The sequence below is a fragment of the Ctenopharyngodon idella genome, chromosome 7 (genome assembly GCF_019924925.1).
Source record: "Ctenopharyngodon idella isolate HZGC_01 chromosome 7, HZGC01, whole genome shotgun sequence".
NCBI lineage: Eukaryota > Metazoa > Chordata > Actinopteri > Cypriniformes > Xenocyprididae > Ctenopharyngodon > Ctenopharyngodon idella.
Genome location: NC_067226.1, coordinates 40,947,934 through 40,961,958, shown reverse-complemented (window position 1 = coordinate 40,961,958; position 14,025 = coordinate 40,947,934). Strand labels below are relative to the sequence as shown.

Below are 14,025 nucleotides of genomic sequence, written 5' to 3'. Positions count from 1 at the left end.
CTAAGCCCGTGCCACGGCCTGAGCACAGATGGCGCTTGCGCTCTGCTAGGCGCCAACCCCCTCCGATGCGACAGGGACCCTGGCCCAAGATAGTGCTGGACCCTGCGCCTCAGAAGTCGGCCTGATGTCCAAGAAAGGAAGAGGAGGAGGTTAAGTCCCGCCGCGGCCGGACCACCCTACAAAATACCTCACCCAGCATTCCTGTCACCCCGATCAGGTACTTCCTCGTCCCCAAAAAGGATGGCAGTCTCAAACCCATTCTCGATCTCAGACATCTGAACAGGGCCCTGATAAAGCGCTCATTCAGAATGATCACTTTGAAGCAAATACGCCCGGGAGAATGGTTTTTTACCCTGGATCTGAAAGACGCTTATTTTCAATTCCAGATTCCAGACACATGCTGAACTACCTCAACGTCTGGCTCGTTCTGGTCCAGTCGGAGGCGGCGCTAATATCCCACAGATCCATCATTCTCAACCACTTAGAGTGCTTGGGGCTCAGGGTCAATTTTACAAAGAGCTCGTTATCTCCCAGCCAACGTGTGTCATTCCTGGGGATAATTTTAGACTCGACCCACATGAGGGCCACAATCACTCTAGAGCATTCTCTGACCTTTCAGCAGCTCATACAAACCTTTACGCCCGGGGCTTCTCTGCCGCTCAGAACGTTTCAGAAGATGCTAGGTCTAATGAGTTCAGCATCTCCAGCTCTGCAGCTGGGCTTGCTTCACATACGCCTCTGCAGCTCTGGCTTTCCTTCCTCTCCTGGTTGGTCACCAAGTCTTGGTCAGGTCAGACAGCGTGACGGTGGTGTCTTTCATAAATCGCCAGGGCGGTCTCTCTTCAAAGCCCCTCTTCATTCTAGTGAAAACCATCCTAGAGTGGGCCCAGTGCAACCTGCTCTTGCTGATAGCAGTACACATACAGGGCGTACTGAACATAGGGGCGGACATGTTGTCCCGGAGCAACCTTCCCTCAGAGGAATGGTCACTCCACCCCCGCTCAGTCCAGAGAATCTTCGGGAAGGCAGAGGTCGACCACTTTGCCTCAGAAGACAATCATCACTGCCCAATATATTTCTCGAAAGCCAGGGACGCGCTGGCCCATGACTGGCCCAGCCTCCTCCTTTATGCTTTTCCCCCGATTGCGCTCATTCCCCAAGTAATCAGATGAGTCAGGGAAGGTGCTCACAAAGTCCTCCTGGTGGCTCCTCTGTGGAGGACCCAGCCATGGTTCTCAGAGCTATCTCGGCTATCGCCCATGGAGCCATGGCCAATCCCTCTTGAGACGGGACCTCCTCTCTCAAGCGAGAGGGATGATATGGCACCCCAGACCCGAGCTGTGGGACCTTCATGTGTGGTTTCTCAATGGGAGCCTGCAAGCCTCCCTGAGAATGTCTTAAACACTATCTCTCGGGCTAGAGCTCCATCTACAAGACGTCTCTACTCTCTTAAATGGGCCATCTTTGCTGCCTGGTGTACAGCCCGGGGCGAGGACCCATTGACTGGTGACATATTCCAGATATTTTCCTTCCTTCAAGACTTAATGGATAGAGGCCATACTCCCTCTACCCTCAAGATCTATGTTGCAACTATAGCAGCTTCTCACGCGCCTATAGTAGGGCAGTCGATAGGGAGAAACGACCTTGTTGTTCGCTTCCTTAAGGGATCCAGGAGGTTGAATCCCCCTCGTCCCCTCACGGTTCCTACCTGGGACCTTTCTGTGGTTCTTAGAGGCCTTAAAGGTCCTCCCTTTGAACCAATCCAGACTGCAGACTTACGGCCCCTGTCGCTGAAAACCGCCTTACTGCTAGCTTTAGCATCGGTTAAGCATGCAGGAGATTTACAGGCACTCTCTGTGAGCCCCTCATGTCTTGAATTCGGGCCTAACGACTCCAAAGTCGTCCTGAAACCAAGAAATGGGTATGTGCCGAAAGTCCTATCTACCCCCTTTAGTTCTCTCCGCTCTTCCTCCTTCTCAGGATGAACAGGAGTTGAACCTCTCTGTCCTGTCAGGGCCCTGAAGTCTTACATTGACCGTTCCGCCTCCTTTCGTCAGGCGGAACAGCTTTTTGTCTGCTTCGGTGGCCGCACAAATGGTCTTCTGCCCACGAAGCCCAGGCTTTCCAGATGGATAGTCGATGCTATAGCACTCGCTTACTCCTCCTTAGGCCTTCAATGCCCTTTGGGTGTAAGAGCGCACTCCACGAGAGGTATGGCCTCCTCGTGGGCGTGGTCCTGTGGCGTTTCCATTGCTGACATCTGTGTGGCGGCCGGCTGGGCCTCACCGTCTACATTTGTCAGGTTTTATAATCTAGATGTTCCTGCCGTTCAGACGCAGGTCCTTTCTGCATGAGCCTCCTGCTGTGTCCAGCTTATGGCTTTCCATTACGACCACGTCTAGGCGTAGCTATGTTCTGTGCCCTCTATATATACCCTGGGCCCCTCTGGTGCCCTAGTTTATGGGCTTAGGAGGATGACTACAGTGTTTCAGTCCCCGTTGTCTGGGCTATCCTGTCTTATGAGTATCTGTCGCGAGCCCTTTTTCAAATGCTCTGCCCCGATGCTCAGTCATCCCCCTGCGTAGCATGGCGTGATTGTACTGTCCCCTTTGTGTCTTGTCTTATTAATAATCAATATTAATTAATAAGACGAACGACGCAGTACTCGTGTAGTATCGCAAGGGAACGTACTCGGTTACTAACGTAACCTCAGTTCCCTTAGATACGGAACCGCGTGAGACACCTCATGCTGTCACTTCAGTCGAATTAAATCAATTTGCCATGGTGAGACAGCCACTTATATAGCCCAAGACCCCGCCCCTTTTGGCGGGCTCGCTCACCATTGGCTCGCGTGTTCCGCGCTCTCATTGGTTCGTTTACTTTACCTTCACGAACCAATGGCCGTGCAGTTTACACTGCGTGATTGTATAAAGGCTTCAGAATCGGAGAAAAAGGAGTTTTCCCCATTGCGTCTTGTCTTAATAATAATCAATATTAATTAATAAGACGAACGACGCAGTACTCGTTCCATATCTAAGGGAACCGAGGTTACGTTAGTAACCGAGTACGTTTATTTTTAAGTATTAAAAAATGCCATTATTTTATATGAAAAGGTTAATAATTGTATTTTATTGACAAAATATTTTAGTTTGTCTTGTATATTTTTTTTTATTAGATCAGATAACATTTTAAGCTGTTGTATGGTCATGTTACAATGTGCCCCTCACATGTTTGTGCCCCACCTATGTCACATTTCACTTCCAGTCTTTCAGGGAAAATCAAGAAAAATGTATACACTGTATTAATGAAACAAAATCACATAATTGTACTGGACATGTGTGAAATTAATGTGGGAAAAAATAAATACTCTGAACCCCAAGTGAATTTACACAAACTGAGAAAGTTTGTGAAATTTAAATTAAGGTTAAATAATGTTATCAGAACATGTTAAAGTAGAGCTCTCATCGCTGAGTTTTTAGTTTCACTTTCTGCAGTGAATAAATGACTGGGATTTTAGACAAAAAATCTAGTAAATTATTAAAAAAATATATTATTTATTATTAATAATTCATTAATAATATTTTTAACGCAAAATAATGAACTTTGTCAAACTGATGAAGATGTTTTCTTTATTTGCTGGTGTTTTTTCTATTTGCATGTGTTTTCCTCAGTTGCAGCGTGTTGAGCTCTCTCAGCCACCGTAGTGAGTGAGTGACCAGTGTGTACAAGCTTGATGACTGCTGAAAATAAATTGACTATTAAAAAGAAAAGCTGAATATTAGTTTATAAATAATATATATTGTTTAAATTGTTACTGCCTTTAGTTATTATTTTGGAATAAATGTAAAAATGCATAAAAACACTAACTTGATGAAATTTATACTTGGTTTTAATAAATAGAACATTACATAGTGTAAAAATACAAAATAGAATTGAATTTGGTCTCTCTTTTTATGCAATGTTAACTTAACCAGAAAAATTGTGTAACAGGGACATAAATGAGGACGTTGCCTCCTCATTTTAAAACACCACCGCACACCACTGGCTTAGGGTCCGTTCACATGCCGTGTCTAAAAATGTGTGGAAAATGATGGTGAAGCTGTCGATTCTATTCCCATCTGGCATTCCTGTTCCCCCCTTGACGAAGCGTGTCTGCTGACACAGCGCATGCAGAGGCACCAAAGCACAGCAGGGTGTACGGATTACAGAAAGCGAAAAAATCCAAAAGTGGTGGCACTACTTTCAAATGTCTTGCTACACTCCAGCATAATAAAAGGATCTTATATTATTAGGCTCGTTTGAGATGCACCTTGCCTCGTGACAGTAGGTGGCTGCAGTGAGGGGAGGAGTGAAAAAAAGTGCAGGCAAGTAATCCTGAAGACATTGATTAACTTGTTCAGGTGTGTTTGATTAGGGTTGGAGCTGCAGGACAGTGCAGGACAGTTTATTCTGCATTATTCTTAAATCATTATTTCTAGTAGATTAAAAGTGGAGTCATACGGAAGGATCAATGAATGGAGCATGGGGCACATCATTTGAGACCTTTACGATTTTTGACTATCGCTGCCTTAGTAAGTTGAATTTTTTGTAAATATACAAAAACTATGCTTTTTGTCATGAGTAAGCAGAGCGCGACCAACTTAAAGGTAGATATTTACCCTGCATCCTCTGTCTAAGACCAGAACTGAATAGTTTGTGTCCGTGAGAAGCACACAGTCGGTCGATGTGACTTCTCTATGCGATGCCGGGTCTGTAATGAACAAATAATTGAGAGTATGGGACACCCAGAATAATACATAACCACTAATTATGATTCATTCCTAATTAGAAATACGATCTAAAAGTAATAATAATTGAAATTGGAGTCAGATTAAGCGTGCAGGTAAAGTAAAATTGAAACTAAATTCTAAAGCTTAAGTGAACTTTACAGGGGCGCTGAAAAGACATACATGCATTATACCTTCGTCCACGCTGTTGGATTCCGTTCTTTGGGCCGAAGGGTGATCCTTACACTTTCATAACTGAAGGTGCAGGGGTTGTTTGATTAAATTTTGAATAACACATCAATTTTTTAAAACAGAAATAGTATTTTGTGACATGAATTTTGTTTAGTCAATTTGTGCAGCCTTGGTGAATAATGTTCTTTCAAAATCAATTACAAACTTTTGAAAGTTTGGCTCCAAAAAAATATTTTTAGGGTTTGCTGTGCCAGCCGAGCAATTGCCATTGAGATTTACCCAACCATTCTTTGTAGATTATGCACTGTGGGTTACTGTGGGTTGCTCTGTTTTTTGCCATGGTTTAGGACAAAATGTTGCCCCAGTGAATATCACACCAATAAAGCATATTGAGGCCATTCCAGCCTGTTTTGTCACAGCCACAGGGGTGATTTTAGTTTTTCCATTTCAATAGCTGCATTTAGATCTGTTGTCTCCTCCTACTTCCTTGGCTTTGAGTTACAGTCACAGGTTTTTATAATGTAATGAGATGGTCAGAGTATTTCATTACATCAATTTTATTAACATTTAATAAACTCATTATTCACACATACATTTCTGCTATTAGGTTTACATGCAGAATCTGTAAGATGTTTGTATATTTTTATTGCCACGAGGTTGCTCTGTGACAGATATTTACATATTTTCCACAAGATAATGCAAGAACTGAAATTACCCTGTTTAAATATGTACTGCAGACTCTTGGTTTTTTATATTGTGCCTCTTTAACTGTCAATGTTTTTCAGTTGTCAGGCCCCCCAAAAAACAATGGATCTTAGCTCATCTTCCATCTGTCCCTACATTTAAACTCATTCATAAAATACATTCATGATGCAAAATCAATGTACATACTGTAACCAAAAATAACAACTATCAAATCTGTGGAACTGAGCTGAAGAACTTCTTCAGACTCGCCCTGGAGTTCCATCCTCTCTCCTTTGCAAACCTGAACACACTCCCAAAGAGATCAGGGAATGAATTCACCAGGTTGATGCTCTCTGCGTCCTCTGGACTATATAAAGAAAAGAGACACCAAAAAACATGGTCTGACACACAATACTACTAATGTATTGAACAAATGTGCATATGTTACACGTAACTCACTAATGCTCATGCAGGTTTCGTATAAAACGCAGCAGGCCCAGTGTGTTCTCAGGATAGCCTTTCTTCTTACTATCCAATTTTTGGACAAGCTCAGATGGCAACTGAGAAAACAATATTTTGACACAAAAAAGAGCTGCAATGTATTAAATTCAACTTTAACAATAATAGGTCAATTGTAAAAGGTAAAATAGGTAAAAGGTCAATTGTACAGATGCTGGTCATATAATTAGAATATCATCAAAAAGTTGATTTATTTCACTAATTCCATTCAAAAAGTGAAACTTGTATATTATATTCATTCATTACACACAGACTGATATATTTCAAATGTTTATTTCTTTTAATTTTGATGATTATAACTGACAACTAAGGAAAATCCCAAATTCAGTATCTCAGAAAATTAGAATATTGTGAAAAGGTTCAATATTGAAGACACCTGGTGCCACACTCTAATTAACTCAAAACACCTGCAAAGGCCTTTAAATGGTCTCTCAGTCTAGTTCTGTAGGCTACACAATCATGGGGAAGACTGCTGACTTGACAGTTGTCCAAAAGACAACCATTGACACCTTGCACAAGGAGGGCAAGACACAAAAGGTCATTGCAAAAGAGGCTGGCTGTTCACTGAGCTCTGTGTCCAAGCACATTAATAGAGAGGCAAAGGGAAGGAAAAGATGTGGTAGAAAAAAAAGTGTACAAGCAATAGGGATAACCGCACCCTGGAGAGGATTGTGAAACAAAACCCATTCAAAAATGTGGGGGAGATTCACAAAGAATGGACTGCAGCTGGAGTCAGTGCTTCAAGAACCACTACGCACAGACGTATGCAAGACATGGGTTTCAGCTATCGCATTCCTTGTGTCAAGCCACTCTTGAACAACAGACAGCGTCAGAAGCGTCTCGCCTGGGCTAAAGACAAAAAGGACTGAACTGCTGCTGAGTGGTCCAAAGTTATGTTCTCTGATGAAAGTAAAATTTGCATTTCCTTTGGAAATCAGGGTCCCAGAGTCTGGAGGAAGAGAGGAGAGGCACACAATCCACGTTGCTTGAGGTCCAGTGTAAAGTTTCCACAGTCAGTGATGGTTTGGGGTGCCATGTCATCTGCTGGTGTTGGTCCACTGTGTTTTCTGAGGTCCAAGGTCAACGCAGCCGTATACCAGGAAGTTTTAGAGCACTTCATGCTTCCTGCTGCTGACCAACTTTATGGAGATGCAGATTTCATTTTCCAACAGGACTTGGCACCTGCACACAGTGCCAAAGCTACCAGTACCTGGTTTAAGGACCATGGTATCCCTGTTCTTAATTGGCCAGCAAACTCGCCTGACCTTAACCCCATAGAAAATCTATGGGGTATTGTGAAGAGGAAGATGCGATATGCCAGACCCAACAATGCAGAAGAGCTGAAGGCCACTATCAGAGCAGCCTGGGCTCTTATCACACCTGAGCAGTGCCACAGACTGATCGACTCCATGCCACACCGCATTGGCAAAAGGAGCCCCAACTAAGTATTGAGTGCTGTACATGCTCATACTTTTCATGTTCATACTTTTCAGTTGGCCAAGATTTCTAAAAATCCTTTCTTTGTATTGGTCTTAAGTAATATTCTAATTTTCTGAGATACTGAATTTGGGATTTTCCTTAGTTGTCAGTTATAATCATCAAAATTAAAAGAAATAAACATTTGAAATATATCAGTCTGTGTGTAATGAATGAATATAATATACAAGTTTCACTTTTTGAATGGAATTAGTGAAATAAATCAACTTTTTGATGATATTCTAATTATATGACCAGCACCTGTATGTCTTAATCTAGGCAATAATTGCAGGTTTCAAAAGCAATTGATTGCTTTTTCACTTTAGGCTGCTCATTTGTGTCTGATAAAAAAAAAAAAAACACTAGTCACTGAAGAATGTAACTGCAAGACAAACGATCTTAATTGTATATGTATTCAGAAGTTATATGGACTGCATTGAGGTTTTACTTACTTTAGTTTTCCATTCAGAAAAGCTTTTTCCCTCTGTGTATTTTGCAATGGCATCAAGGAGCTCCTTATCTGCATTACGACAGTTTTCAGCCTCTTTCTCATTTCCCAAAATTTTCAGATACCGCACTCTCCTGAGACAATTTCAGAAACATTATACAATCAGCTGTATCATCTTATAATCTACAGCTGTATTATGACAGCTATATAATCTCTATAGTGTCTTTAATAGTGTCTTTATGGCACATCCATGTTAAAAGCAATATACAATATAAATTGTGATTGAAAACATAGATTGTTTTAAGGCTTAAAAGGAATATAATGGAATTAATGGCTCATGGACACTCTGGACATATTCATTCAAGTTTCTTACTCTTCCACCTATAAAATATCATCAAGATCATATTGTACCTTTCATCAGTCCAGAAGAAGGGGTGTGCAAGTGTCTGCTCCACAGTTGGTCTCTCTTCTGGATTTTCATTGATCATCCACTCAATGAGATCTTTCACTACATCATCATCCAGATGTTCTAGCGAGTATCTTCCCCTTAAAATGTTGGACTCACAATCCACATCTTCACCGAATGGATGTTGCCCTCCAGAGAGAATGTAGTACACTAACATCCCAGCAACCTTCAAACAGGTGACAGTTACCACTAATCCAAAAGTTTCAGTAAAAACCGGTTATGTGTATGTTGCATTATTTTTTTATTTATTTATTTTTTAATATTGAAAGCAGAAAAATGAATTTTGTTTTTACATTCAGTGGTAGAAAATGAATAAACAGCTTGATTTCCAAGTGTAGGCATGAAATGCCCCTTTCCCCCTTTCCGGTGATTGGTCATCAGTTCTTCCTCAGTTCCATGCATCAGAATAATAGTCATCCATTATTATAGTTGTACGGATTCTCAAATGATTTTGGCAAATACATTTAATCTCTTTCTCATCAAACAACCAGTCTAATGAATGGCTTGGCACAAACTGTCCAAAGGCAGTAGTTAGACTTGCATGGAACTGAGGAAGAACTGATGACGAGAAATAAGCCAAATTCTTTGTTTTCTTTTGTTTTTTTGTTTTGTTTGTTTTTTGTTTTTGAAAAAAGTCTTACAAGGAGCCGTTTTCTAATTTTTCTGCACTGTAAAACAGTGCAGAAACAGTGAAATTAATTACATGAAATTAGTTTGTTACTCAAAAAATGAAAGTTCATTGTACTTAATAGAAAAAAAGTTGCATGAACTCAATTTCATTGTAGTAAGCTGAACTTAATATGACTGAGTTGAGTTGCAGAAGATTTCTAATTCCCAGCATGCTTTGCATCAGACTGTATAAATGTTGAAATTAAGTGTTATTTTGTGTGTTTTTGCAGAAGATTAACATAGGGAGACATAAGTTAGTGTTTAATGTTGTGTTATGTTGGGATTTACAGGGGTTCTGTTATGTTAGTTTTAGAGTAGAAGAGTAGAGCCTGTGGTTAGGTTGAAGATGGACTGCAAAACTTTTAAGACCATATATACTGTATGTCGTTTGATTATATACATGAAAGTATATAATGACAGTCTCTTTGATAGTTATAATAGCATGTGTTATTTGCTATCTTACATTTAACCAAAATCTAAATGTGATGTTTATGTAAATGAACTGAATGTAATTAACATTATGATGAGTTGGGCGGGGCTAAGAACTGTGGGAGCGAAGGGATGCTGGTGACGTGATTGTTAATGAGAGACACCTGTGCACCACACTGGCCTTGCTCCGCTTCCACGGCTCTCGCCCCCCAAACCACTTGTCACAAAAATTTTAAGTTCTAACTTTTTAAAAAAAAAAATGAATTCGTTTTCTTAAATATTTTGAGGTAATAAGTTTCCTCAAATGTTTTGAGAATTCTGAACTTAATGAGTTTTACAATGTGCTTTCAACATTAAATAAAAACAAAAACAAAAAAAATGTATGCAACGTAGATGGACCGAATACACTTTGAGTTAATAGATTAATATTGAAAACACACCTGAATGTCAGAGCTCCTCTTGTATCCAGTGTTGACCTTCTCCTTTATGGTCTCCTTTGCCTTCCAGCATCTAGTTCCAGCAATTCTTGTTCGTATGGTGGTTTCGCCCTGTTTCATTCGGCGACTTATGCCAAAATCAGCCAATTTAGCTTTTCCATTTATGTCTGTAACCAATAGAAAGTCCACATTATTTCAAGGGAAAAATTTGGGTCATGATATTTTAATACACATATGTTGCAACTCAGGTTTAACTCCTACCAATCAGAACATTCTGGGGTTTGATGTCCCGATGAAGCACTGTGGCCTGTGGTTGGTGTAAAACCTGTAAGCTGCAGAGAACTTCCTTCACCAGCTTCTTCAGAACCGAATTTCTTTCTACGTTATCATCTGGTAAATGCTCTTGAATATATTCCTCCAGTGTGTACTCACAAAGCTGAAGAGCAAGATATCCAAAATTGTCATCTTCTGTAAAGTCCACATATCGCACAATGGAGAGACTTTCAAGGTCTGGATGTCGTAGCAATTTCTCCTCATTTTTGAGGTCTTGGTAATTAAACTTATCCATTCGTTTAACAGCCACTTCTGTGCCGTCATCCCTCAAACCAAGAAAAACTTGTGTTCCATCACTTCCCCTAGCAATCAGAAATTCAGGGTCAAGAACAAGAGTAAGACTTCCCAGCTTATATGTCTTGTTAGCATCCATGTTAGCTAGCTTCTCAAGCTTTGGCCTCCAACGAAGGCTGGTTTGATGCCACCTTCTTGAGTTCACAACTGGCTGTGTGAATGGCTGTACACTTGAGTTTGATTCCTCAATGGATTTCACTACAGTGTCTGGATACGGTTCCTCTTCATCTTGCAGCTCGCCTTCTTGTGACCCCACTTCTTGCTGGATTTTTTTCTTCTTCTTCTTCTTCTTTTTCTTCTTCTTCCTGCTTGTTGATAGAGCAGCAGTCTCCTCACATAAACTATCCACTGCACTTGAACTCGCTGGATGTCTCAGTGATTCATCCAACTTTTGCAGCTTTTTCTTCATGACTTCGTCCATCTCTGTCTCTGCTTTGATAAGTATCATCTCTGGGATGGGAGACAATTTCCGCACAAGTTCAGGAGCAAAGTCATTTATATTGGCAAACAGTCCATAGGTCCAAAGTCTAATTTGACTTGAATAATCAGGACGTGTGAGAGGCAACAGACTTTTGCATAACTTCTCATAGACAGATCTATTCACTTTCTTCTTAGATGTTTTCTGCATCATGACATTGAGTATTACGAGTATTATATCATTTACTATTTCTCCTTGTGCATTTCCAAAGTGCTGAAGACTGTTTGTTAGAACTGGCACAAGTTCACTGAATACCTGAGGAGAGATGCTTTCACTGACACACAAAGCAGCATTTAAGCAGTTCAGTACAATCGGCCAGCAGTCCTGAGGGATTCTTGGGAAGCGCTTGATGAGTCCCTCAATGTATCTGTCTGCACTCTTTGTATCTTTTAACCACTTTATGGCGCTCTGACGGTACTGCTCTGTATTAACACCAAAGTAGAGCTCAAAATAAATCAAATTATCAAAAGGATCCTCTTGAAAGAAATGTTCCTTAAAGACTCTGTACACTTCTGTCTGGTTTTTCATTCTTACAGCACAGGTAAAAGAGAAAGATATATGTACTTTATCAGACACTTCACCTTGTGAATATAGTTGACAAATCATTCTCTCCACTTTTTTATCAAGTTCTGGATTCAGCCCATAGTTCCTTCCAGGTGAAGCTCCAGCCTCTATAAGTGCTTTCATAATGTCTTCACGGTCATGATCAACAGCACACTGCAATGGAGTAAAAATTTGTAATCTATGTCCATCTGGGTTAGCTTTTGCTGCCAGTAATCTTTTCACAATACTCAATGGAACTCCAGTTAAAGCAGCATAATGTAGAGGTGTTTGTCCATTTGTTGAGTGTTTGTTAGGATCAGCCGACTCTTCAAGCAGATAAGAGCAGATTTCTTCATTTCTGCATATAACTGCTGCTGTTAATGGTGTAACATCATCCTTCCAGTCTTCAGAAGAGTACAAACCATTAATATCTCTACCTTTTAATAATTTGCAAAATCTCTCTGCCTTTTTGTCTATGATGCATTTTATTAGGGGGTCTGTTATTCTAGATACTGCTGGAACTGGAACTGGAACCGGAACTGGAAATCTTACTTGGATCTGGAATGCCATGGATCTTCAATTGTTCTTGATAATCTGTGGAGAGATGTTAAAAATCATGATCATTATGAACATTTAATACATCCCAGTCATTAATGCTTCTTCACCTACAGAAGTTTCATTTTTCAGAAGTAGTTTTAGCAGTAGAAGCACAAAACAAGTTACAAGGAATCAAAAATTTAAAAGTTGATGTACATAAAATCCAAGACCATTTTTGGCCAACAAATATTGTAAATAATAAATGTTATACATTTAATTGACCTCCATATAATTGACCTTTTCCTATGACATTGTAAGTTTTAATGTGTTCACCTGTTTGACGAACAGCTATAAATTCTAGTTGGAGGACAAAATTCACAAAATTCACAAAAAAAAAAAGAAAAAAAAAAGATTGTAATTCATTGTATAGGCCTATATGATAATTGGTTGTGGAACATATTCAAAATAGATTTATGTTTATTTAAAATAGAGCCAGACATCACTCAGCATCATGGGAATAACATTTTTGTTTCCCCAGGCATAGAGATTAAACTGACGTGTCACTTCAGAGTATTGCACTTGAATATGCCATTTTTATTTGTGCCAGTAAATAACATTTAAAATAAAGGGAGCAATTCCAATAGAGTCGTCGCACCATCGGTGCTTAGTCCTTAAATACAGGTTAGGACTTTAAAGTCTGCTTTATGACTGGCACATCCACTTTTATCAACTATTCATTGTTGATATCATCAATTAATATAGTCTTTATAATATTATGCTTGTCATAACTGCATCTAATTTTAAAGAGGCAATGATCAGATCTGTGTTCTTTTTTTTTTTTTGCGTTAAGGAAAAAGTCAATTTGTGTCTTAACACACATACATTCTGTAAAGCTGAAACAAAAACAAACAAAACATACTTGATTAAAAAACAAGAAACGGTACTCAAGTAGCCTGTAACAACGACAAATAAAAAAATAATACTTACGCACAGTAGTTTCTTACTTTTTGAGTGTAGATTTCAGAGGAAATGAAACTATACGCCCTTCCTCATTCTCACACCTGGCACAACACGTAATTTATTTCACGATCACCTGACCAAAGCATTGTGTTCGGCAATAGGCTATAAACAGTAAAATCTTTTATTTTTAGGGGACTGGTTCCCAATTGCGTAAACTGCGTGCTCTGCGTTAGTTTAACAATGACAAAAGGATTAGAAAATATGATAAAATAAATAACAATAGGACAGATAACTGCTCACCTGCTCTGTGCTGCAGTCCTGCATGTTGAGCTAGGTGTTATCATCAAACCTTTGCCTTTTTGCGGCTGCTCAAACCACACCTGTCCAAAGTTTTCCTTAACCCTTTAAGACCTGAAGGCTTTTTTTTTAGTTTATTTTTTTCTGAGCGACATACACAAAAGTAAAGACTCATAACTTCAAAACTTTAGTAAGGAGAGTCAAAAGGTAGGTATCATTTGATAGAACACTTTTTAAATTTTTAGAAAATATAAATTACATTACATTTGGATATTGTCATGCTGAGAAACTGCTGATAAAAGACAAAAAATATATATATATTTTTTTATACGTTTTCATTTTTTTTTTTTTTTTTTTTGACATAGAATAACTCAGGAAGGCAATAAGATCGGAGAAAAATTCTTTTTTTTGGTGATGCTCCCCTACATGCATCTGGTTTAAATTTTGTGGTGATAGTATAAAGTAGAGTTGAATAAAGTGTTATTCATTTTTGCGCA

At 39.6% G+C, this 14,025-nt stretch overlaps 1 protein-coding gene across 1 annotated transcript; it reads right to left on the bottom strand.

The window, feature by feature from the left end:
- Positions 1-5,503: 5,503 nt before the first annotated feature.
- Positions 5,504-12,304, bottom strand: LOC127516230 (probable serine/threonine-protein kinase irlE). Its single transcript, XM_051900648.1, has 6 exons — positions 10,348-12,304; positions 10,090-10,253; positions 8,497-8,717; positions 8,090-8,219; positions 6,102-6,202; positions 5,504-6,009 (listed from the first exon to the last, which is right to left on the bottom strand). The coding sequence occupies exons 1-6, from the start codon at positions 12,302-12,304 to the stop codon at positions 5,871-5,873; spliced, it is 2,712 nt and encodes a 903-aa protein (XP_051756608.1). The 3' UTR covers positions 5,504-5,870.
- Positions 12,305-14,025: the final 1,721 nt, after the last annotated feature.